General features: G+C 41.5%; 1 protein-coding gene across 1 annotated transcript; it reads left to right on the top strand.

The window, feature by feature from the left end:
- The first annotated feature begins 252 nt into the window (after positions 1-252).
- LOC134375679 (death-inducer obliterator 1-like) lies at positions 253-26,629 on the top strand. Its single transcript, XM_063094339.1, is given in 14 exon segments — positions 253-1,088; positions 1,823-2,144; positions 4,123-4,335; positions 7,564-7,777; positions 20,744-21,188; positions 21,328-21,487; positions 22,771-22,887; positions 23,031-23,081; positions 23,084-23,137; positions 23,399-23,534; positions 23,771-24,275; positions 24,569-24,722; positions 25,419-25,508; positions 26,408-26,629. Coding segments are annotated over 14 exon segments (3,519 nt in total).

Below are 26,629 nucleotides of genomic sequence, written 5' to 3'. Positions count from 1 at the left end.
TCATATTGTCTAAATGTCTCAGTTATCTGTTGCTGCTGACAATATCCCAGAAACTCAGTGGACTAAAACAAGGCCTGTTTCATATCTCTGAATGTTGTGGAATGTGAGCAGTGCTTCTCCCACATGGCATCCAAGAGGATCACTCAGAGTTCAGCCAGCAGGTTGTGCTCCCTCTTGTGTGTGGTTGAGGTTGTGTCATCTTTTTGCTCAGTGGCTTGCTGGTCATGATGTGATTACATTTTCTCATTAGGTATGGAAGGTAAAGGTGACCTGAGCAGTGAGGAGACACCTGAGATGATCAAACCCACAAGGAAAGCCTTCATCAAAACCCAGGGATTCGGAAGAACAACTGTTGCTAAGTGAGAGAGTGTGGGAGATGTGGAGGCAGGCTCACAGGGGCAGCAGCCCCCACAGCAGCACAGCCGGGCCTTGGGACGCAGTGGGACATGGCCACAGTGCACCGAGCGAGTGGAGGAATCCCTTACAATAGTTCAGCGCCGAAGAAGGAAGAATGCTCATGTCTCCTTTGAAGATTCCAGTGAGCCAACGTCTTGTCCAGTCCCAGATGTTGAAACTGCCTTGGAAGGGAGCGTAGGAAGTGCCTCTGAGATGAAAAGTGGCCCCCACTCTGGTTCCTTGAGTGTACAGGAACGAGCTTCCTTTTCTGGAAAGGCCACAGGAAGCAAGGAGAAGGAGGACACCTCTGACAATGACAGTGATGGCCTGACTTTGAAGGAGCTTCAGAATCGCCTTGGGAGAAAGCAAGAGCAAGAGCCACCTGACAGGCCCCTGAAAGGCATCCAGAATCACCTGAGAAAGAAGCGTCGGGAGGAGAATCCCACAGAAACTGTGCATGACGAGGCAGGAACTACTGTCAAGAATGCTCTGCCCAGCAAGCAAGAGCCAGAGACTGTCCAGAGGGTTGTGTCCCAGGCAGTGACCCATGACCAAGAGAGCCAGCGGGAGAGGACAGCAGCTCAGCAAGTAAAAGATGAAGAGAGCAGGGACTCGGGCAAGCCTAAGCCTGAATGTGAGCTGCATGACCTCAGCACTCTTGACCGCATGTGTCTCCAGCCTCGTAACAACAGGTGGGTCATGGGAGGACAGGGATGGGCTGCCCCAGCTTTAAAAGAAATCCGGGTGATGAAAATAGTGTTTATATTTGTTTTGATTTTAAATGTTACAAAGCTAGGCTGGATGAATAATTTGTTCATTCAAAAAAGACGAACACATCATTATCAAAAAAGGAACGAAAGGCCTGCCTAGAGCCACTCCTCCCCTGTGGTAGCCACCGGACATGTGGCTGTTTACAGTCAAAGTGATGAGCATGGGAGGAGGTGAGAAGCTCCCTGCCCCCACCCAGCCATGTGCAGCCAGTGGCTGCCGAGTACCCCACACGTGGTCTCAGTAATCTGTCAGAGAGTGCTCCCATAGACTGTTCCTTGGGAGACAGCAGAGGGCGTGGACATGGGGGCAGCTCAGAGTCTTCGCTAGACTTTGGTATTAAGGAATCTCTGTTGGCTTGTTGGTGGGACAAAGGCATCACTGCTGTTTTGAGGAGACATATACTGAAGTAGTTAGGGTACAATGCCTTGAAAGCCTATAGCTCACTCCAGCCAAAAAAGGATAAACAAATTTAGTTGAATGTTAGTAAAATCAAGAGAGGGACATATGTGTTCTTTGTTCTGTTCTCTGTACTTTTATGTATATTTGCATTTTCTAAGCAATAGAATGTTAAAACCTATTGGACTTCTTAATTTGTCAAAAAATGAGTGTTTGTCCCTCACGTCCCATTCCTAATATCACTGTTTTGTGATTTCAGGTTTATGAGTTGCTGTGACCGATGTGAAGAACGGTTTCGTGGCGATTGTGGGGGCGCTTCTCAGGCTCGAGGAAGGCTACTGGAAAGGAACAGGGAAGATTATATCTGCCCAAACTGCACCGTTCTGCAAGTGCAGGATGAGACTAATGCAGAAACCACAGATCATCGGGAAACTAAATTTAGACCTGGAGATGCTGATGACACAGAGTTTACAAGTACAGGAACAGTGGAGCAAAAATCTAGTGAAGACCGAAAGATAAAGAGGAGAGTTGAGAAAGCTGCAAATCCAAGTGGCAAGAAAAAACTCAAGCTTTGCCAGCCTGTGAGTATTTTGCCTACTGAAGTAAACATTAAGGGGATGAACTTATGGGTTCCAGAATTTCTATTGGTAGAACTATCAAGGCTAGGAAAGTTTCTGTCTTGAAATAAGGTAATTTCTACCAGGACAGGTGCTGCATCTGGGGTGGGGCCTCCCGTGCTCTGCCCCCATCTCCTGCCCACACCATCTGGACAAGCATCTGTACCTACCTCATCTGCTGTTGTGGACTTAATTCTTAACAATTCACTTTTATTTCCATGTTCTTGATGTTACTTATGTATTTTATGTGTATCAGCAGCATTGTTTTTGAATTGCTGAAATGCGTGTGCCCTCCTGTCCACCCACACACACCATCTCGAGCTGCCTTGTGGTTCTTTTGCCATCTTGGTGTGGGAAGCCCTGAGTGGTCTTGGTGCCTGCATCAGTCTGACCCTCACTATTCTTGGCTCAGTGTGTCATTTCTCTGCCTTGTGGCTATTTACTTGACTCTCCTTGCCACCTGGTTTTTATGTCCCTCTGGGGCTGTGATTCTTCATCATTTCTTCCACATATGTCAGCTTCTGCTGTTGAGGAGAGATGTCACATGCTCATAATCTCCATTCCAGTGCCCATGAGAGGACGTGATTCAGAGCATGTTTCACTCTGGGCCTTCCTGAGTCCCTGGCCCACCCCTACCCTGGCAGCTTGTCCTCTAACTGGGGCCAACCAAACAGGAGGCTTTGAGGTTGCTGTGTCTCAAAGCATCTCTGCCTTATGAACACTCTTGCACTGTTAGCTGCAAGGTGGAAGTGCAAGGACTGAGCCATTTAAATAAATGTGCCATGAAAGTATTAAGACTGACTAAATGGAAATATGACACTACTGTTAATATCACAGTCATTAAGAAAAATTAATAGGAAAATTCCTCCATTTCGTCTTTATCGTCAACATGTTTTACTTAAGCTTATATAAAACTTTATTCTAAGTAAAACAGATTCTGTGGAAGAAAAATAACTATGTTAATTATTTAATTTGAGAAATAAGTTTTCACTTAAGTACATTTGAGGGATGCCTTCATGTGTATTTTAGTCTTGACCATCAAAACAGAAGCAACCAAGTGTACATCTTGTGATGTATTAGGTTTTTGTTACTATATACCACACTACCACAAACTTAGCTTAGAACATCACACATTTATGGTTTCAGTTTCTGTTGTTCTCAAGCCTGGGCATGATTTCACTGGGCCCTCTGATTGGGATCTTAACAGGACTGCAGTCAGGCTGTGACTTTTGTCTCATCAGAGGCTCAGCAGGGGAAAGATCCCCTTCCAGAATCCCTCATGCTGTTCAGTATATAAGTATGTCCCATGCAATTTTTGTGGCATACTTATATAATATTTTTTGTTTATCTGACATTCAGATTTAGTTGTGTGTCCCGTATTTTATCTAGCAGCTGTACTCAGATCCTAAACTTGGTTGGCCTTCCCAAAGCAGGGTAGCTTATTTCAAAATCAGCAATGGAGTCTCCTCTCTTTAGGAAAAGCCAGTTTCTCTCTTAAGGGTTTTTGCCTGGTGAAGTCAGGTCCTTTCTGGTCATCTCATTTGGGACCTTGCTTACCTGTGCAATTACTGCACGTTTGCCCTGTAGCAGAACCTGATTGTAGGTATGAAGTCTCATCATGTCCATGGACCTTGCTCATGCTCAAGATGGAGGGAATTATACAGAGCCTATGTACCAGCGGCAGGTGTCCTAAGGGTCACCTTAGAGTTCTGCCCACCACAGATGGTTTGAAGGACAGTTAAAATGTGAATACCTTGCCTCGGGGAAATACACTCATGTAGTTTGAATAAGTAAAGATAGGATTTTATTCATATTAAAAATATTATTGACATCTCTTAATTAAAAACAGTGAGCTTGGTACTACACATAGTGATTTTACACAGCACTTTAACTGCTGAAATTGGCAAGCACAATGTCTGAAGCTCCCTGTTTTGCTCTGCAGGTGGTAGAGGCTCCAGGCACCTCCAGGTGTACCAGACCTGGGCACTCCAATGTGGTGCAGCCCAACCTGGCCTACTGCAGCAAGGACCGCATTCTTAAACATGCTGCAGCTACTATGAAATGCTTAAGTTCAAGCAAAGAACAGAAACCAAAACCTAAGGAGAAGATCAAGATGAAGCCAGAGAAGCTCCGTCTTGCACAGCATAGTGTTCAGGTAAGCTGACTAACACCAGCCATTTGAACAATTGGAGCAAAATTTGTGTAAAAGTGTTTCCCCCTGAGACTTGTTTTTTTATTTATTTGTAGAATGTAAGGGAAAGCAGGTACAAATGTACTGCCGAGATTATCACCTTTACCTTTGTCTTCCCCCTTTCCACCTATTTTTTTTTTCATAACCCATTAGCTGAAATTCAGTCATGTAAATGCAGTAAAGCAAAGGCAGCTAACTCACTGCTGCAGGGAGAACATAAGACTTCAGGACACTGGCAGCAGTCTTGAATAAAAGAGTTGGTGGTCACCCGACGGAGTTTGTATAGAGAGTAGACACACAGGGCAGTTGGGAGGGAGGTGAGCTCTGGACAAGTCTACGTTCTTCATTTGAGACCTCACTCACAAGATTGTTTGTTTATTATTTTTATTCATTTATTTTTAATAGACTTTACTTTTTAGAGCAGTTTTAGGTTCACAGCAATATTGAGCAGGAAGTACAGAGATTTCCCATGTGTATCCCTGACCCACACATGTGTAGCCTGTCCCATTAGCAACATTGCCCAACAAAGTGGTACATTTGTTACAGTTAATGAAAAGGATTTATACATCATCATCATCCAAAGACCAAAGTTTACATTAGATTTCACACTTTTTTGTGTATTCTGTGGGTTTGGACAGATGTTTAATGATGTATGTCTACCATGATACTGTCACATAATTTCATTGCCCTGAAATCCTCTGTGCCTATTCATCCATTCCTCCTCCATAACCCCTGATCTTTTTATTGTCTCCATAGCTTACCTGTTTTTATTTATTTACTTCTTATGCTTTATTTTTTGCTAAAAGAGAAATTTATCTAATATAAATGCATATATTAGTAAAAAAGAAAGATCTCAAATGAACAATTACCTTTGCACCTCAGGAAACTAGAAAATGAAGAGCAAACTAAGCCCAGACTTAGCAAAGAATGTAACTAATAAAAATTAGAGCATAGAAAAAAGAAACAAAACAGAAAAAAGTGTAGGGAAAATCAATGAAACTAAATGTTGGTACTTTGATGAGATCCATGAAATTGGCAAACCTTTGTTTAGGTGGACTAAGGAAAAAGAAAACTCAAATAACTAAAATCAGAAATGAAAGAAGGGTCATTACAATGAAATTTACAGAAATCAAAAGGGTTTTAAGAGAATACTATGAATAATTGTTGGTCAACAAATTAGATCCTCTAGATGAAATGAATAAATTTCTAGAAACACACAACCTACCAAGACTGAATTTTGTAAGATACAGTTTGAACCGAACTATGGCTAATACGATGGGTGATTACCATTTTTTGGATTGCTGGTGTAGGACTCCCTTGAGGATTTCTTACAGGGCTGGTGACATGGTGGTAAACTCCCACAATCTTTGTCTGGTTCTGAGGGATAGCCTTCCTGGCTATGGTATGCTTGGCTGGCAGTTTATTTCTTTTAGTATTTTCAGTATGTCATCCCATTTACTTCTGTCCTGCAGAGTTACTGTTGAAAAGTCTACTGGTAGTCTGATAAGGGCTCCTTTATAGGTGACTTGATGCTTTTCTCTTGCTTCTTTTAAAATATTCTCTTTGTCTTTGAGCTTTGCCAGTTTGACTATTATGTGTCTTGGAGAGGATAATTGGGGTGAATCTGTGTGGGGATCTTTGAGCTTCCTGGGTCTGGAGGTCCATGTCTCTCCCTGTTCCTGGGAAGTTTTCCATTATTATTTCATTGGATAGGTTTTCCATGCCTTTTCATTTCTCCTTCTCTTCTGGAACACCCATGATTTGAATTTTTGTGTGCCTAAGGTTGCCTTGTAGCTCTCTTAGATTTTTTTTTCTTTTCTTTCTTTCTTTCTTTCTTTTTTTTTTTTTTTCTCCCTGGGTAATTTTTAAAAAGCCCATCTTCAAGATGAGAAATTATTTCTTCTGCTTGTTCTATCCTGCTGCTTAAGACTATTCATTGTGTTATTTCGTTGAGTGAATCTTTCAGTTCCATGAATTCTGATCATTCTTTTATAAGGTATTAATCTCTTTGTAAATTTCCTCCCTTATATCAGATTTTTTTTCTCATTGCTTTATGTTGTCTGAGTCTTCTCTTATCTCAGTGAGTTCCTTTAAGATTGTTGCTCATAATACCCCTTATGTCCTTGCAAGGGTTTCTTGCTATATAGAGTCTGGTATTTCTGAGTTACTGTATTCTTTTGGTGGTGTCATATTTTCTTGGATTTTCATGTTTCTAGTATCTCTATATTTATGTCTGGTCATCTGTTAGAGAATAGTTGCTGCTTCTTCTGTTACTCTGGAGTGGGCTTTGCAGAGAAGGATGTACTCTTCTTTTTCCACACTCCACTGGTGGCTTTCCTTGTGTCAATGCAATCAGGTATCTGGTAGGCTGTCTGCATGACACCTGTGCTACTGTGGTGGTCTTGAGCTGCTTTTGCAGCAGCCATGGCGGTGGTAGTGGCTGTGGTGGCCCACCCATGTGGAAGGGGTATTTTAGTGTGCTCCGTGTCTGCTTCCAGGCAGGAGATGCTGCCCTCAGGTCCTGCCTTGGACTCCAGGCATGCTCTGCTTCTTGCCTGCTTCCAGGTGGATGAGGCTGCCCTTGGCTCCTGCCAAGGTTGTCCTGTTTTGGTACTTGGGGAGAATTCAGGGATTGCTGGAAATCACAGGTTCTTGTCTCAGGCCTGTCCTGGGGCTCAGGTTGATGTTACATTTATGACAAGCAAAGTGTAACTAACACTGTTTGGAGAGTTTTCTTGATTATTTTCAAATGCTTATTTTACTTTTAGGTGACTTAATTTTTAAAGTTGGTAGTTTTGAATCATAGAACTGACAAAGAAGTGGTTGCTGCTGCACCCAGGAGGAGAATAGCTGCACCAAGCATGCCCTGGGCCTGGCAGAGTATAAAGAAACATCATTTGTGCTCTTCTCTTCCTGTGTCACTGCTCTCATACCTCAGCAAGGTTACAGGGGGTTCTGTGTCAGGGATCTTCTTGTCACTCAAAAAGATGGAATACTGAATAAGAGGTGGGAGTGCTAAGGGTTGGCTTGATGTGCAAAGGTAGCCAGACTGCTGCTAGGCAAATGTGGTGTGCAGACTCAGGGTAGATGACCCAAAGAAGGTAAAGGATTATGACCTTTCTTTCTCAGTGAAATGAAGTGGAGGTGTACTTTCTGGCCTTCTTAATGATTGGGGTTTTACTGATTATCCAGGGAGGCATTAAAAGCTCTTCTCTGCATGAGAGACCAGCTCCAGAAAAAAAAGAAGGCACAGTGAAGAAGGCGGTGGTGGCTTTTTCTAGAAGCAAATCCCTCGGGAAGGAGACAACTTGTGAAAGCAGCTTGCCGTCCTGGGCAAGCAACCAGAATTACAGTGCAGTAAAGCTGGAAAAGACTTCCACTGTCTCGTCATCACTGTTGTGCAAACGTATGTATCACCTGGGGGCTGGCCTCCTGGAGCCCTCCCACTCTTTCCAGATAGCCATTTCCTGAGCCTGTCCAGGACTGGGGGTTGCAGTTGTGTTTTAATGCTGATCATAAACACTGGCTGCACCATCAGTGCTGGAAGGGAATGCCCATGTGCTAGATGCCTCCTGACACTGAAGGTCTATCTCTAATCTCTTGGGACTTCCAGTCAGTGTTTTCCAAAAAGGTGTGCAAACCTCATTAGTAAATGTTTCACCTTGATGATTAAGTTTTTAAATCTGTTTTCCTTATCAGGCTCTGATAAGCATTTGTATTGTCTTCAGCAAAATCTGAATAGATAGACCGCCCAGCATTTAAAATTCCTCATTGTCCAAACATCAGTTAGTCTTCTTACAGCCCATATAAAACTTAAGTTTTCCCACATGATCCAATCTCAGCACATAAAACCAGCACTTTTTTTATATGTTGTGGGAACCTCTGCAAATTAGTGTGGCATCTGGTATTCCTTAGGTATGCTTTTCAGGAGTTAAGTTTATCTCTGACTGGACAGGTGGGAGTTTTTTCATGTCCTACTCATACTACACACCCACATAACATGCATTTGAATTTTGAAGGGCATTTACTGCTGCTCTGTAGATCCCACAGTGAGTGAGGGGTGTGCTTGCCCATGTGGAACTGCAGGGTGTCCTCACTAAAGAGAAAGTGCTGAGAATTCTAAGTGTGACTGGTTTCCTGGCTCATCTCTTAAGCTATTATTAAAGATCAGACTATTAAAGGTCATACCCTGGCATACATTTCAAATTAATGTAATGAAGATATTCCAAATAGATCCATGAAACCCAATTAGATCACACAGCTTGTTGATTAGATCATGCATCTTGTTTCTCAGACTAATGCTGCACAGTTATATTTTAGAAATTTAAATTCAATCCATCAGATACATTTTATTCTATTACAAAACTGTGGTCAAATCAGTTCTCATTTATGGTGTTCATAGTGCATTTTGTGCCTTAAAAATTAAACACCAAAAAGATTAAATAGCCCTAGATTTCAGGATTATAAATGTGTTCTGTGTTTTCCTTTTTGTTGGCCTTTGAACACATCACTTGGCAGGGGTGTACTTGTGTAGGTAGGTGCTAGATCTATTGTGGTCTATTTATGTATATAAAAAGTAATTCCTTTTGGTTATGTAAACAGCCCAAGACCTAAGAAATGGAATCCCAATTGAGTTAACCTGTTACTGTGTTATAATGAATCTCCATACACCTTAGCTTGTTTGAGCTGAGAATTTCAAGCCAGCAAATAGCATGTCTCATATGTTCATCCAATTATAGCACCTGTGCAAAACAGCACTTTTAGAGCCAATGAACAGATGTTAAAATAAGTATCACAAATCTGTCAAAGGGGTTGGAGCAGTCACTTTTTAATATTCTGCTATAATGCTTTAATTAAATTGATTATATGCACTTAACAGTAAAGGAAAGAAAAACTGGGGGGTATAAATAACCACAGAAGAGATAATTTGGATGATTAATTTCAGTTCAGTTAGTTTTTCTCTGTGTTGACTAGAATTGGAGAGCTGACCCCAAGACTCCAAGTGTGGGGGTTGAGGAGACTGTGCACATTGGAGAGAGGAAAAGATGGGGAAGTAATTTGCCCTAATCTCTACATTATCATCTCCTAATTCACTCACCTTTTGAGGGGGGACAGCGATGGATGGAAGTCCAGATCAGAGAGGGTAATTTCTGTACTCATAGGTTTTCTCCTTTGGCCTTTCCCACTTCTTCCATCAGCTTTTCACTGGCACTGATATGGCTAATTAACCTTCCCAGCACATCTCTACATCTCAGAATTGAAATTGATTGATATCTAAAATTTATAAAGGACATACATTTTAGCTACTTGCTTCTGATCATTTTCTGTTTCCCCAGAAATGTCATTTATCCCAATGATGATTGGGAGGAGAGTAGGGTCATGGGTAAAATAATCCAAGTTCAATGTGCCTCTGCCTCTCTGTCCCACCAAACATCTCTTTGACTTTTTGGTAGCAGGGCACATCCTCTGAGTCCTGACAGGTATAGTGGGAGTGGGCAACATGCACACAGCCCATCATAACTGCACCCCATGAAGACCCTTCCTTGTCTCCCGGACTGGCTGCAGAAATGCTTTCGGGGGGCGGGGGTCTTGAGGCTGTTGTTGGGTCCATTTACAGTCTGTGTGACTGTGTACATTGTGAGAAGTCCTGTGGCATAGAGCTGAGCATTACTGCTGCTTGTGGAGGTGGCCTTGACAACATCCTCTGCTCCCACATGGCTGGTGCTGCCCTCGGTGTGTGGGCAAAGGTATAGCTGCTCAGTGAACTGGGCCTTGCTGTGCAGGAAGCTCTCTGCTGCTGCTTAAGGAGGTGCCCTGCCTGTTAAAGTATCCTTCACATTCTCAAGGTGATGCGATTAACATACAATTATTGTAAATTTTGGGGGGTGGATTTCTTTATAATTTCCTTAGTTTACAGACACAGTTTGCTTTTTAGTTCTCCCCTAGAAAATGACGTTTCTCTTGTGTTTTTATATCTGTTTCCTTCCATATTGCCTCTCTTTGTTTCCACTGTTTACCCCCCATTACTCAAGGAATGAAGTGGGCTAAAAATTCTTTTCTAACGTATTTCTGCTTTATTACAATTTTGAAACGGAAGTGCCTGGTCTTTATATTTACAGGCACAATTCTCAGTATATTGGACTCCCTAAAGTCTTGTTAAGTAACTTAAAACATTTGGGATGTGAACAGATTTTAAATAGAAAACAGATTTCTGCAGTTTAATTCTAGCTGGCGGAGTTGAAAAGGAAAACCTTAATAGCCTGCAGACCTAAACCCAGATAATTGCTTGTGTGAGTTCCCCATCTGACAGCCTTGTCCTCCTGCTCATGTGTGTGTGCCACGCAGGTGGCCAGGCACAGTGTGAAATGGATCCAGGAGAACATGTGTCCTCAAGGACAAATTCTGGCATTGGCTCCAGAAGCACATTGCATTGAAATCATGAGCAAATTTCCTTTAATAAAACAAACATATGGTAGAATACCAGATCCCAAGATCGTTTTTTAGAAATTTAAAGCTGGTGGTGGAGGGTGTGTCTGTGTTTTACAAGTTGCATAAGCCATTTTCTCTGTCTCTCGCAGAGTTGTCAGTGACAAATAAATGAGGCTGGGAGTAACCAGACATTGTACATATAAATCAACATTCTCCTCCTAATTTGAAGAAATACCAAAATTTGTTCTGATAAAGAATTTAGCTTGACAGCTGGTTTTTAATGTTATCCACATAGCTGGAATTTTCTTGAAAGCCAATAATGACATTCTTTTTGTACTTAAAGTGTCTTACTTTCAAAAATATTGTTATTAGCATATTCATTATTACAAATCGTGATTTTTCTTTATGCCCTTTACCTGACCCATCATGCCCCAAACTCCCTCCCTCCCTCCGTCCCCCCATCTCTAGTAACCTTTGGTTTCTTCTGTCCTTCTGAAAGTTCAAGGAATTGTAGTCTTTTCTGTTTCTTTGTTACTTTGCTTCTTTGTTTCTTTCTTTCTTAGCACCTAGTTATAAGTGAGAGCATGTGGTATTTATCTATCCTTGTCTGGCTTATTTCACACAACATAATTTTCTCCAGACTCATCCAGGTTGTTACAAATGGCAGAATTTCATTCTTTTTTTATAGCTGAGTAGTATTCCATTGTGTACATGTATCACATTTTCCTTATCCAGTCATCTGTCGATGGGCACGGAGGTTGGTTCTATATTTTGGCTATTGTAAATAGAGCTGCAGTGAACGTGGGAGTGCAGGTGTCCCTTCGATATGATTTCCATTTCTTTGGATATATACCCAGTAGTGGGATTGCCGGATCATATGGTAGTGCTGTCTGTATTTGAGGGAGCTTCTTTGCTGTTTTCCATAGTGGCTGTGCTAATTTACAGTCCCACCAACATTGTAGAAGAGTTCTCGTTTCCCTGTATTCTCAGTAGCATTTGTTACTAATGGTCTTTTTAATAATGGACAGTCTAACTGGAGTGAGATGATATCTCAGTGTGGTTTTGATTTGAATTTCTATGATGACTAGTGATGCTGAGCATTTTTTCATGTACTGTTGCCATTTTTATGTCTTTGAAAAATGTCTGTTCATCTCCTTTGCCCAGTTTTTATTGGATTACTTGATTTCTTACTGTATAGCTGTTTGAGTTCTTTGTATATTCTGGATATCAAGTGCTTGGCAGATGTAGAGTTTGCAAATATTTTCTCCCATTTTTTTAGGTTGTCTTTCTGCTCTGTTGATTATTTCCTTTGCTGTGCAGAAGCTTCTTAGTTTGATATTAGCTCATTTGTTTATTTTTTATATTGTTGCTTGTGGCTTTTGGGATCTTATTCATAAAGCCTTTGCCCCCTCCTACTTCCTGGAGTGTTTCCCCAATGTTTTCCTTTAGTAATTTAATGGTTTGGGGTCTTATATTCAGGTCTTTAATCCATTTTGAGTTGATTTAAGCATATGGTGAGATACTGGTCAGTTTCATTTTTCTGCATTTGGATGTCCAATTTTCCAAGCACCATTTATTTACTGAAGAGGCTGTCTTTTTCACAATGTATGTTCTGGCTGACTTTGTAAAAGATTAGTTGGCTGTAAGTATGCAAGTTGATTCCTGGGTTTTCTATCCTGTTACATAGATCTGAGTGTCTGTTTCTATGCCATTACCATGCTGTTTTGAGCTTTGTAATATAATTTGAAATTGGGTAGTGTTATACCTCCAGCTTTTTTTTTTTTTTTAAAGCTTAAAATTGCTTTGGCTATTCAGGGTCTTTTTTTATACGCTATGAATGTTAGCATTGCTTTTTCTATTTCTGTGAAGAAAGTTGTTGATATTTTGATGGAGATTGCATTGAATTTGTAGATTGCTTTGGGTAGAATGGACATTTTCATGATGTTAATTCTTCCCATACAAGAGCCTGATATGTCTTTCCACTTTTTTTGTTTCTTCTTTCATTTCTTTCAGTAGTGTTTTTAGTTCTCATTGTAGAGATCTTTCACCTCCTTGGTTAAATTGATTCCTAGGTATTTTATTTTATTTTATTTTATTTTATTTTTGGTGGCTATTGTAAATTGGCTTGCTTTCTTGATTTCTTTTTCTGCTAGTTCATTTTTGGAGTATAAAAATGCTCCTGATTTGTGGGTGTTCATTTTGTACCCTGCAACATTATCAAAATTGTTAGTCAGCTGTAAGAGTTTTTTGGTAGTGTTTAAGTCTTCTATATATAAGATCATGTCATCTGCAAACAGGGACAGTTTGACTTTGTCCTTTCCAATCTGCATGCCCTTTATTTCTTTCTCTTGCTTGATTGCTCTGGTTACTCCTTTCAATACTATGTTAAATAAGTGTGGTGAGAGTGGGCAAGCCTAACGGTTTGTCTATTTTATTTATCTTCTCAAAAAATAACTTTTTGTTTCATTGATCCTTTGTATCATTTTTCGTGTCTCCGTTTCATTTAATTCTGCCCTGATGCTAATTATTTCTTTCTCTCTAGTAATTTTATGTTTGGATTGTTGTTGTTTTTCTGGTCCTTTGAGGTGTAGATTTATGTCATTTATGGGAGGTTTTTCCATTCTTTTGATATAAGCATATATTGCAATAAACTGCCTTCTCAGCATTGCTTTTGCAGTATCCCACAGGTTTTGGTATGATGCATCTTTTCTCATTAGTTTCAAGAACGTTTTTGATTTCCTTTTTAATTTCTTCTTGGACCCATAGGTCATTCAGGAGTCTGTTGTTTAGTTTTCATGCACTGGAGTATTTTCCAGAAATTTGCTTGTAATTGATTTCCAGGAAGGATGTCAGTTTTTAAAAATTTGCCGAAACCTGTTTTGTGACCTAACATGTAGTCTATCCTGGAGAATGTTCCATGTGCTGATGAGAAAAAATGTGTATTCTCTAGTCGTTGGATGAAATGTTCTGTGGATGTCTGCCAGGTCCAATTGTTCTAAGGTTAATTTTAAGTCCTGTGTTTCTTTGTTGATTTGTGGTATGGAAGATCTTTCCAGTGCTGAGAGAGGGGTGTTCAGTTCACCCAATATTATTGTGTTAGGGTCTATCTTTTTTTAGGTCTAAGAGTGTTTGCTTTACATCTGGGTGCTCCAGTGCTGGGTGCATACATACTTATGATTGTTATGTCTTCTAACTGGAAAGGTCCCTTTATCATTATTTAATTACTTTCTTTGTCTCTTTTTATGGATTTTGGTTTGAAGTCTATTTTATCTGGTAGAAGAATAGCCACTCCTGCTCAGATTTTGTTTCCATTTGTGTGGTATATCTTTTTTCATCCCATCACTTTTAGTCTGTGTTTCTTTATAGGCGAGGTGGGTCTCTTGAAGACAACGTATAGTTGGTTCTAGCTTCTGTATAATCATTCAATCTGTGTCTTCTTAATGGGGAGTTTAGTCCATTTGTATTTATGGTTATTGGTAAATACTGCTTTTTGCCTGTCATTATATTGCTCTTTATTTAGATGTTTTATATGTCAATTGTTCCTTTCTTCCCCTTTTATTTTTCTCCTTTAATATTAATTAGATCTTTAAGGTGACATGATTTAACTTCTTTCTCTTTGTTATTAGTGTTTTGGTTTTAATGGTGGGTTTGGCTCTTTCTTGTAAATCCATGAGAGTGATTATCATTTTTCAGTTTCTGGATGCAAGACTCCTTTGAGAATTTCTTGCAGGGCTGGTCATGTGGTAGTGAACTCCCATAATTTTTGTCAGTCTGGGAAATACACTATTTCTCCCTCATTTCTGAAGGATAAACTTGTTGGGTATAGAATTGTTGCCTGGAAGTTTTTTCTTTTTAGTATTTTTTAATATATCATCTCATTTTCTTCTGGCATGTAAAGTTTCAGTTGAGAAGTCTGCTGTTAGTCTGATGGGGACTCCCTTATAGGTGACTTTTCTCCTGTTGCTTTTAGAATTCTGTTTGTTTATAAATTTTGCCAGTTTGACTATAATGTGGCTTAGAGAAGATCTTTTTGGATTGCATCTGTTTGGGGATCTTCAGGCTTCCTAGATCTGAAAGTCTGAATCTCTATGCCTCGGAAGTTTTCTGTCATTACTTTCTTAGATAGGTTTACAATGACTTTTACTTTTTCCTCCCCTTCTGGAATACCCATGATTTGGATGTTTGTGCACTTGAGGTTTTCTATTAGCTCTCTTAAATTTTCTTCATTTTAATTTTTTTTTCTCCTTTTTTTGCCTGCCTGGGTTATTTCAAAGAGACCATCTTCTGGGTCTGAAATTCTTTCTTCTGCTTGCTCTTTCCTGCAGCTCAAGCTTCCTGTTCTGTTTTTTATTTCACTGAATGAATCCTTCCTTTCTAGTTTTGTTACATTCTTTTCAAAAGCATTAATCTCTTTGTAAATTTCCTCCTTCATAACCTGGATATTTTTTCTTGCTTCATTGTGTTCTCTAATTGATTCTCCTCTTATCTCTCTTAGTTTTATTAAGATCAATGCTTGCAATTCCTTTTCAGACATCTCAAGGTTTTCCTCCTTGATGGAGTCCGGAACTTGAGAATTACCATATTCCTTTGGTGGTGTCATATCTTCTTATTTATTTGTAGTTCTGTTATTTTCATTGGTGTTTGGTCATCTGATAGGACACTTGTTTCTTCTGTTACTCTGGAGTGGGCTATGAGGGAAGAGACTTCCTCCTCTGTTTGTAGGCTCTGGTGGTGACTCGTCTTGTATCAATGCAGTTGAGTGTATGTTTGGCTGCCTTGGCTCCGTCTGGGTCAATGTGCATGCCCCTCTCAGGCTCTGGTGGGCAGCAGTGGGCCTGCAACTACATAGGAGTTTGGCTTGCAGGATCCTGCACTCACTTGGGTGCTGGCTCTGTTGGTATGTGTAGGCCTCTCCAGGGCTCATGCATGTGTGGGTGGGCCTTCGGCTGCCTTAAAGAAGTGTCTTACATTTCATAAATTTAAAAAAATAGCCTATTGTTCAGAAAATTAGGTCAGGGAAAGGTTTCACATCTCTGTAAACTTAAACCTGCAAGGTGATATCCCGTCAGCACTGTCCTGTGTCATCCTTCAGTCTGTCGTTTACCTGTTCCCTTCTTTCTTATTCTTCAGCCACCTTGGAGAAGTGGGATGAGAGGAGTAGAATTTTCAGCAGGAGTGGTCTCAATAAATTCACCTGCTCCTCAATAACCTTCATAGAGCCTTTTAGAGCTATGGATCTACTCTAATACACCTTAAAGATTAATAATCATGGAAAGTCCCTCTGATGGCATTATCAGTGTCACAGATTGCAAAGGTCACCTCTGAAGACACTTGGTACAATTCCTCTGGTGTGGTTCACAATCTTCAGATACATTTGTATAAAGTCATAAACTATTTAATAGTTGTTTGTTATACATCAACACTAACATAGTTATAGCCAGCTTCTGGGAATTAGAGAAGCAAATTTAGGAAATCAGTAGGAATTTTTGCTACTTTTTCTACTTAAATGAAAGTTGAGTCAACTTTTACTTGATGCAAACCTGGAAGTGTTCAGTGAGAAGAACTCAAGGTTGCATATCCTGCACCATGATTTGCATGGTGTCATCAGCTCTGGGGTTTATGTGCATGTGACTCTTTGGGACAGGGGGAGTGCAAATGGACTATTTTAACATGCTTCTGTCTTGCTGGGTTTAAGTAGTAAACAATTTAGGCACAAAAAATGATGTTGGTTCAAGTTTAACCTTATTAATGTGAACAGTGCTTGTTTCTGGCTTGGAAAATCTGGAAAAGCAGCATCTCTGCTCCCAAGTGAGCTTGGCAGCCAGGCACACCACTGCACAGCTGGGAGGTGACCCGTGATGCAGCTGAGAGCAATCCCCATCTCCCCTCATGACATAAAATTTACTTGAAAATGTTTAAGCATATTGAGGGAAGCAAAAGCAAAACATGTTCTTTTGCTACTGGCACCTTGATTTTTCATACCAGGGAAAATCTTGACAGTGAAGAAACAGTTGAGATGGGAAACTACATTGTGCATGTGCCTTACTGAGTTCTAAAAATAGAACAGAATTTACTCACACGCTTTCTCCTCTGTGTCTCTTCAGAGACGTAGCTTGCAGGTTCACAGAAGAGAAACAGTCCTTACAGCTGTAACTGATGGTGAGGATTCAGGACACAGTGTGAGTGAAAGAGGGTCTGGAGCCCGACTTCCCTAGATCAGTAACCAGTACTGAGAAGGGGTGTGTCTCACCCGTTCCTTTGCCTGTGAGGAGCCATTCATTTTGTGCGGTCACTGGACATGGGTATCTGTGGGGTTGGTTGGGACTGTGCAGACTTGAGCTCTTGCCCTGTATTTTTCATCCCTGTCCTGCTGCAACTTCCATGTGGGTTACTGGGCAGATTGTACCCAGAGGAGCAAATTATTAGCATAGTTCCTTTGCTGGAGGCCGGATTATCTCCTCCTGGTTTCTGTGAGGCCCTCTAGTGCCACCCAGTGTCCAGTGATGCTGTATTGCCACAGCCATCCTTGTAGTGAGACAAGACACCTAGTTTCATGCTTTGGGGGAATTAGCCCACTAGGGTGTGCTGCTGCTCCCTGTGCCCAAGAGCCTGCTTCGTTCTATAGTCGGCTGGACCCCAAACAACTTATTTCCATTGTAAACAAATGGCCAGGCCCAGCAGTAGCAGTTTCATCTGGGGCAGTGGCCTGGCCATGGGCAGCCGTTCCTCCTGCTGCTAAGGTTTAAGCCAGCTCCCTAAGGTGACACCTTTCCTCCCCACAAGCAGGCCCCATGGGTGCAGATGCTGAAAGAGGCTGTGTGGACAGAATGGCTTCCCTCCTGTCCAGTGGACAGATGGGAGGGGACTGGGTGACACACCTCTGATCATGATGCAGTTAGTGCTGCCATTGACCAGCAGAGAGCTCAGCAGCTCGCAGGGGGGTCTCAGCCCTGAGAGGTGGTGCTGCTATTTTTCTAGAATAGGTTTTTTTCTGGTTGGTCACAGAGTTACTCCTTGCCATCCTGTAAATTTATACACGACATAATTCACTAAAAAGTGAACTTGCAAGTTTTCATTTTAGCTGTGCTCAAAAATGAGTTTCTCTTTCGCTGCCACTCCAGCAGAGCTGACCCAAGTCCAGCACCACCGATGCGGCTGCCACTCACAGTGGGACAGAAGTGCGTGCAGGTCCCTGGGGCGGATGCTGGGTAGAACTTTTGGTATGTTTTGAACATTTTCCCTCAAAGTACAACAGAGGCTTAATATGTGTCACAGGAAACCAGCAGGTAAACTGTGGGCAACTGGCCACTGAAGTCTCCCAGTTATAGAACATTTTACCAATAATTTGCTTATTTGTATTTATATACTCAGTAAAGAGTAGGTAAAGGATAATGAAGGTTGGCTTTTAAGAGAAGCAGCTAATTTTATAAAATAGCATCTTCATGGTTAAGGAAGGCAATCACCTTTTGTAACGTATTACATAATTTACTACTACTGCTCTTGGGTAATAAATGACTTTAGACACATGTGTTGGAAAGTCCCAGAAACAATCTCTTGGTTTTTCCATGAATGAGGGAGAAAATACATAACTAGACCAGTCGTGGAAGTATTAATCATTTGTGGATGTCTCATTTTAAAGCTTATAATTTGGAGAAATGTAGTTAATATTTTTGAGGTGAACATATATTTGTAACCTGAAACAAGGTGATTGTTAAATGTCACTTAGGTTTGGCTTCAGGTCACATAGCACAGGTGTCCCATGTGCTGCATTCAAGGTGTTTTGTTGAGGTTTCTGGAAATGTTAAAATATTCTCAGAAAAATTTCTGTTTGTAAAAACAGTGACTGAACTGGTTTTAGGTCTCAAGTTCATTCATGCCAGGTTCATTCTTTTCATGACTGCTGGATGGTCGGCTTCCTGGCTGGTGGTTAGTTACACACCTCTCTAGGCCAGTAGTTGGTTCATGGTGCCCTGGCTCAATGTCAAAGTCCTTTTGACATTGTCATGTAGCAATTCATCCTTGCTGTGCTTTATATGTTCAGCCATTTCCTGCCCCCACACTTCTTCCCCCGTGGAAAGGGGACTCTGCCAATTTCATCTAATCTAAACTCCAGGAGCCAGTCAAGTTAGATGCTGCAAACCTTGCTACCTAAATCTGAGTTGTTAAAAAATAAACTTCCAAATATTAACATACAGTGATCCTTTAGGTATACGAACTTGATAAAATAATACATGTAAAAATATTAAAACAAGGTGTCTGGACAGTATAAGGTAGTCTTTGTCATTGTTCCTAGTATGTCCCTATTTTTGATTTTGTCAGACACTGTCATTGCTGTGTAGTGCACTTCATTTGAAGACCCAGAGGTCCCAGAGGCATGAAGCATTTAGAGGTGTGGCTGTTGTAGCATGTGAGCCACAGTCCCCAGGGGACACAGTGGTCTGTGGAGAGCCTCAACCACTGAGGCTTAGAAATGCTACCAAGTATGGGCAGACCCCCTGTGGCAAGGGACAGGCAGGGTATGAGGTTGGAAGGGCTCTGTGAGAGGAAAATATGGGATTTGCCTTTTGTGTGAATTACCATTAAAAGGATGATTAGGACAAAAAATACGAAAGCAGTTGGAATTAAAGTTAACTATAATGCCTGTTAACACTGTCTGACTGTCCTAAGCTTTGGATCCATGTGGTACCATTGCAAATTTGTAAAATTAAACAATTTTATTTGTCCTGTAAAGTGGGGAAACTGCAGCTCCCAGGTTTTTAGTGAATTGACTGAAAACTTACAGGATCACTGGAATATGAGCTGAATTCTCCCACTAAGATGTTTGGGAATTTGGAGGGTTGCTGCTGAGTGGATAGTTTGAGAAGAGCCTGTATCTTGACCACTTCCCTGGGAAACCCCCATCCCATGCAACCCAAGGCCGCCTGCAGCTCTGACCTGTTCCCCCGACATTTTATGCCTTGTCCCACTGCCTGGATTGCTGCTGTGTTACACAGCTGCCCAAACAAGCATCATCCACTGACATGGCGTCTGTACCAGAGCCCCTGCCTAGCTGAGGGGTTGCAGTGCTGATCTTTGAGTTCTGGTGGCCTATATAGGATTATAATGCAATGGGTTCTTTCCTGGCATGTAAAGGTTTTTGTGCAAGTTGGGGGCTTTTGAGGTTTTTTTTTTTTTTTGAGCTTTTGACTATAATCCTTGTTTTAATTAAAAGCACTAATTTACTGTTTACCACATTAATTGAATAATGACTAGAGGGCTGTAAAGGGGAACATTTATACAGCAACATTATTATATTGTTGGTTGCCAACTCTTAGTATGGAAACATGATTGACTTTCCCCATCTTGCAAATTCCTCTCACCTTTCCATATTTCATTAATGGCATCACCTCCAAGTGACTCGTCTAGTAGGACAATGTGGCATTTGAAACCTTCCCCCCCCCCATGCTCAGATGTGGTTGCCACAGAGGTCCACTCGGGGTTGAATGTGCATGTAAGGAGCACTCGTCTGTTTACCCTTCCTGAGAAGAGTTTTGAAACTCAAGTTTACAAAAAAATTGCACTTGAATTCTTAAGTGTTACCCTAAACCTACGTAGGGTATTTTTGTTTGTTTTTTTTTGGTAAAATGAAGTTTGTCCTTCAGTTTTAAAGCTCAACTGAGGAGTAAATTGAGGCTTTGATTATGGAGTGTGTTGGTCAAAGTAAAAGCTTTAATATAATAATATAATAAACCATTTTTCTATCTGAAATAAGCCATAGTCACTATCATAAATACTGCTGACAGTCCTTAATTATGCTTCTTTTCTGAATTTTAAGATTTTAAAAATCCTTTTTTCTAGATGTATCCTATTCAGTAATGCCTAGTAAGCTCCTGCTAGTTTAGGGTGGGCGTGCTTTGAAGCCTGTTCTCCTGTGTCACCCACACACCTGCGCTCTCTCTTGCAGCCAGGAAGGCAGACGGAAGAGCAGAGGAGAAGGCAGCGGTGGCCTCGGCCTCAAAGAGAAAAGACCGCCCGGGCTGCTTAGTGGGCAAACGACCATCGCCAAGACTTCTCGCTCCAAAGATGTCTCCTCCTTTTGCTAATGTGGCAGCAGCCCAACCGTCCATTAAAAAGGCACCCTCTAGCTTCAAGGGCACCATCTCCCAAAAGCTGTGGCTCGTGGCCACCCCATCAGGTGGTGCTTCCACTGTCAGGCAGACGGCGGCTTCCAGACAGTTCCCTGGATCTGCTGCTTTGGTTGGAGCCATTGGGAAGCCGGTAACAACTTCTCTTCCTGTGGCCTCTCCAGTCCCAGGACACCTTGGGACCTGGAGCCCTGCGCAGTCACAGCCCAGTTCACAAATTCGGCAGAATATACGATGCTCCTTGAAAGAGATTTTGTGGAAAAGGTGGGCTGTTGTCCTTGGCTTTTATCTGTGGAAGCTCTTCCATGTATGGCGTGATCACTTTGAGATTGCCCCACTGCTTCAAAAATGTAATGTATCCAAATTCAAGGGGTTTATGTAGTTTCTTTTTCATTCCATTCAGAGTCAGTGACAGTGATGACTTAATCATGACAGAGAAAGAAGTAGGAAACATCGCCCTTCATCTGGAGAAGGAAATGTTTAACTTGTTTCAAGTTACAGATATTCGCTACATGAGAAAATACCGCAGCCTCCTGTTCAACCTCAAGGATCCTAAAAATCAGGTGTGTGTGGTCTCTGTGTACTGCAATATTCCTGACGCAGAAGGAAACTTGGTGTGTGTTTTCTATTCGCTGAGTTTCACAGTAATACATCAAACAGCATTTGCAACATTTATATTCTTTCCGTGAAAGTTAGAAAGTATTTTTATCCTCTGTGACACTTCTGTATGCCCCCATGTACTTGGTGTTATTTGAGGATCTTTCCGTTCCCTACCTTAAGTGGACTCTTGTCAGGGATCTCACTGGCTGAAGTTCATCTTTTTTTTTTTTTTTTTTTAAAAGATGACCGGTAAGGGGATCTTAACCCTTGACTTGGTGTTGTATCCGAACCCGGGGCCTTGGTGTTATCAACACCGCACTCTACCGAGTGAGCCACGGGCCGGCCCCTGAAGTCCATCTTTTATTTCACCAGATTAGCCTCTTCTAAACATTGCAGTGCCAAATCACATGCCCATCCCTTCATTGGCTCTAAAGTAAAGTACAGATTCTTTAATCTAGAATATGGTTGTGTCCATATTCTGGCTTCAGACAGCCTTTTCTGCCTTATTTTCTTTTCTCTCAGCACTTGAGTGAGCCCAACAATTTGGGAGACTTCACAGTAATAGTAAGGAACAGCCCCTACAGTTCTCACCATTTGGACCGGTGCTGCAGGGCAGCTCAGTCCTCATAGCAGGCGTGGGGTGGTGGGTGTTCTTGTGTGATCAAAATGGAAATGAAGTCTGCAATGGCTGAGCTGCATACCTGCTACAGCCCCTTACCTCCTGCCACCAGGGCTTACAGTCTTCTGGTCCTGTGCGTCACTCTCTGAGCTCTTGGCTGTGCAGTAGAACCAGGGTCAGATACTCTGCATCTCATCGTGGTTAACAGTCCCCCAGCACAAGTCATTTCTTCCTGTCTGTATTCCTAACACTGTATCTTTCTGACCTGTATTCCAAATTGTGTACATGATTTTGTTTTTCCTGTGCAGGTGACTTTTTATTTTTTAAAGAAGAATCAGTGCAACATGGGACTTGCTTGACTTTGAAACGCATGTTTTCTGGGCCTCCATTTGCTCTCAGCTGGGTGGCCTGGTGCGTGCTCTCAAGGGACTGTTTGGGGAGGCAGGTGAGGTCGCGCCTCTGCAGGGCTCTGTGCAGTGCAGCCTTCCATTGAAAGCTTTGGTTTTTGTCCAGTGGTCCTTGAACCTCCAGGCAGAGCTTCTTGTGCTGCTTTGTTGTTTCTGTAGCCTCCACATTAACACACACAGATATTGTTTGAATGAATGAATGAATGATGTTTCTTTATAGGGACTCTTCCGTTGTGTTTTGCGTGGAGAAATCTCTTTGGCAAAACTTGTGAGAATGAAGCCAGAAGAACTTGGATCTAAGGAAATTTCCCGGGGGAAAGAGAAACTGATGACATCTGTGAGTACTGACGTAGAATGGCTGCTTCAGATACCAGAGACTTAACTTTACCAGAAGTCAAATAATACACTGTTTGCAGGAGTGATATGCTTTCCTCCTGGAAAACAAGGTGGAGGGCTTGATTTTTGTCTTTTTTATTTTAGGTGATAGAATCCAGAACTAAATTGTGCCATGAAGGCAAAAAGACTAACATTAAAAACAGGAAACCATTCCCAATATAAAAGATTCTACACCCATGTCAGACTTAGGTGTGAGCATTTGGTATTTTCAGGGTTCAGAAAAGATAGAGTAAAATTTCTCCATTCCAAATGTTTTTAGGTGTCTTAAATTATTGGGCAGGACAGTGAGCTTATAACAAATATACATAATTTCATTACTTCTCAAGGACTTGTATCCAGTGGTCCTTTTTTTTCTTGTAGTGGTTCTTAATCACATCCACCTTTTTTCATGTGTGCTGTTAATTTGGAAATGGCATTGGAAAATAAATTACCTACCTTTTTTTTTCTTTGAGGAACAGCAAGAATCAGTACAAGCTGTCCCTGAAAAAAGCCCCCAGCCCCTTCTGGACGTCCGTAGCAGTTTGTTGAAAGAAACAACAAGCCAGCATGAGGCGCATCTTTTTAATCTAAATTGTAAAATCTGTACAGGTGAGCATAATTTTGGGATAATGTCACACTGGATTTTGTTTAAAATCACTAATCCTTGTAAAGGTGAGCTTAAACCAAAAAAAAGGGGGGGGTAGAATGGATTTCTGGAGTTCATGAAGTTAGCTCCTCTCTTTGCATTGTTGCTTTTGGGTTCTCGTAAACAATTACCTGCTCATGAGCACGCTGTGCTCTTCATGTGTCAGATTTCTCACCATGTCTTTCCTCATCTACCTCAGGTCACATTTCCTCATCAGAAGATGAGCCACCTCTGAAAAAACAGAAATTGTTGGCTTTTGCTAAGAAAGAAGACTTAAAATCCAAGTGTGTCAGCTCTCCATCTGATCCAGTTCCTAACTCAGCTGATGAAAGAACACCAGGAACTCTGCCCAGAAATGCTTCTGAGCCAGACCTGGAAAGTGCTTCTCATTCAAACCTGGAGAGAAAGTATTTCCCTGGGCCCCCAGGAGGTGTCATTCCTGAGCTCTCCCCAGTGGAAGGCCATGGGAATGCGGTTGTCACCACTGTCACTATGTCCAGCTGGGACTCCAGGACTGCTCCAAGTGGATCATGCACAGTCACAGCCTCCATAGCAGCCCAGCCAGACAGTGCCCACGTGGTAGAAACCAAACAAGACACACCGATGCCTGCTTTGACCTCTTTGATGGTGCCCAGGTTCATACTGGCTAATCCATCCTCATCCCCTGACCCAGGACACTTGTCAGTTCCATCACAGAATATCAGGTGTGTATTTCAGATATAGTCTGAAAGAGCCAATGAAGTTTTCTTTTAAACTAATGAACGGAAAGGCAATTGGTGATTTCAACTCTGAGTTTTACTCAGAAATACAATTCAGTTTATTTTTTCTTTCACCAAAATGTCTATTTATATCATTATGATTAAAGCATTTAATTGGCAAAAGTAAGCTACCAAAACGTGTAGGAATTTTTACTTTTACATTTAAACACATGGTCTTCATTCTTTTGAAATTCTCATTGTACACAGATTTCCTTATTTTTCATGGTTTTGTTTTACAGTGTCTCAGAGTCACATTCCTCTCCAGAAGGAGATACGACCCGCTTTTTATCTCAATTCAACACTGTTTGGAAAGGATTTATTAACATGAAAAGTGTAGCAAAATTTGTCACTAAGGCATATCCTGTCTCTGGCTGTTTTGATTATCTTAGTGAGGTTAGTACCAAAAGTATATGTGTGTGTGCTTGTGTGTATGTGTCTTTCACAGGAGATCCTCTACTACAGGCAGACGTGTGACACTCTTACGCTGGCTGCCTGGTTACTTAAGTACGTCTGAATGTAAGATAATGGTTGCCGCAATGGGTCAGCAGGTTTGCACAGAGCAGAAATTTGACTGAGCAGTTGGGCAGCCCAGTGATCTGTTTAGCAGTGATCTGTTTAGCAAGGGCATTTACCACACGTATGTGCACAGCCACCAGCATGGCCAGGCGTCTGTAACCTGCATAGTGTGGGTGGCAGGTGTAACCCCCTCACAGGTCTCTTATTTTTCCAAGTTAACAAAGATGGCACTAGAATTTATGAACTTAGGAAGGAGTGGCAAGTCAGTTATCCTGGTAATAACTGAATCATTTGTGTGTGTGTGTGTGTTCACAAAAGATAACGAAAAAAGGTTGGGCAGTAGTTTCTAAACAATGCTGTTTGTCAGAAGGTTATTATACCACCTTTGGGTTTGGGAGCTTGTAATCCTGGACGGTAGTTCACCAGTCAGTATTTACTACAGTTATCACCATTTTCCTTTGAATTGTTGTTTTCTTGAATTTTGGGTTGTTTGGTGCCTTCATGTTACTACATTAGTCTCTTTTTGAACACTAGAGTTTCACACGTGATTTACTCAAAGTACTTTTTATTTAGGACTTGCCCAACACAATTCACATCGGTGGGAGGATCGCACCGAAGATGGTTTGGGATTATGTTGGTGAACTCAAGTCTTCTGTGTCTAAGGTATCCGCTTATAGTATAGTCTCTGCAACAATGGAACATAGGGCTTATTTAAACATCTTTTTTAACCTTTCATTTTGATGGTTAACACTTGAAATGTCAGCCTGCAACTTACTAGAAACTTTCAGGTGAATGTTAAAGTAAGTTTATATAGTTCCATTCCTGTGTGATGGTGTGTTTGAGAAATATGGTGATAGAAGGGTTTTTTTCTTTACTGTAATCATGTATATATGATTACATTTTAGTAAAAAAATGTGAAAACTTTATTTCCTCATTTTTATGTTTATTTTTTTATGATTGAAGGAGTACAATGGGAATTTGGAGGTGATCTGGCAAAAGGCACCGAGCCTGGGCTCTTGAATGGGTTTTGGTTTTCTGGGAACCCCTGAGGTTTAGCTACAGCTGCGTGTGTCTGTATGTACAGTTTTCCATCAGATTCCCAAAAGGGATTAGACCCTGTGCCTAGTTTAACCCTCCCATGTGGAGACACACAGGGAATGGCTGCAGATCGTGCAGCTGCTCACCGTGCCCACAGCCGCTGTGCATGCGGGAAAGCTTACTTTGCTGCAGACGTGGGTAGGCCTACACCTTACATGGCCTGTCCCTCTCACAGGAGAGCTCTCTGAAATTGAGACTGTGAGTAGAAGTCATTTTAAAGGGTGTCCTGCTGAAACCAAGACTGGAGTCAAGCATTCGGATGCTTGATTGTGAATTTCTTTTACCACTTCATTATTTCATTATTTCAAATGTTGGACAATAAGGCTATGAAAGTCAAAATCAGAATTGCTAAAATCTCCCATTTCAGGCTGTACTTTTGAGGTTTGGATACAAATTTTAAAGCAGATGCTTTCCTCGCATGGCCACAGGTGAAGGCTTTCCCCTGTCCTCTGTTTGCATTGTAGGAGCTCTGTCTGATCCGCTTTCACCCCCTGACAGAGGAAGAAGAGGTTGCCTACGTTTCTCTCTACTCCTACTTGAGCAGTCGTGGCCGTTTTGGTGTTGTACCTAATAAGAGCAGGCACATCAAGAGCCTCTACCTCATTCCACTGGGTGCTAAGGACCCTATTCCATCCGCACTCTTGCCCTTTGAGGGACCAGGTAAGCACCAACTTTCTGGGTGGTGA

This window comes from Cynocephalus volans, chromosome 4 (genome assembly GCF_027409185.1).
Source record: "Cynocephalus volans isolate mCynVol1 chromosome 4, mCynVol1.pri, whole genome shotgun sequence".
NCBI classification, from domain to species: domain Eukaryota; kingdom Metazoa; phylum Chordata; class Mammalia; order Dermoptera; family Cynocephalidae; genus Cynocephalus; species Cynocephalus volans.
This window is presented reverse-complemented; position numbering and strand designations above follow the sequence as displayed.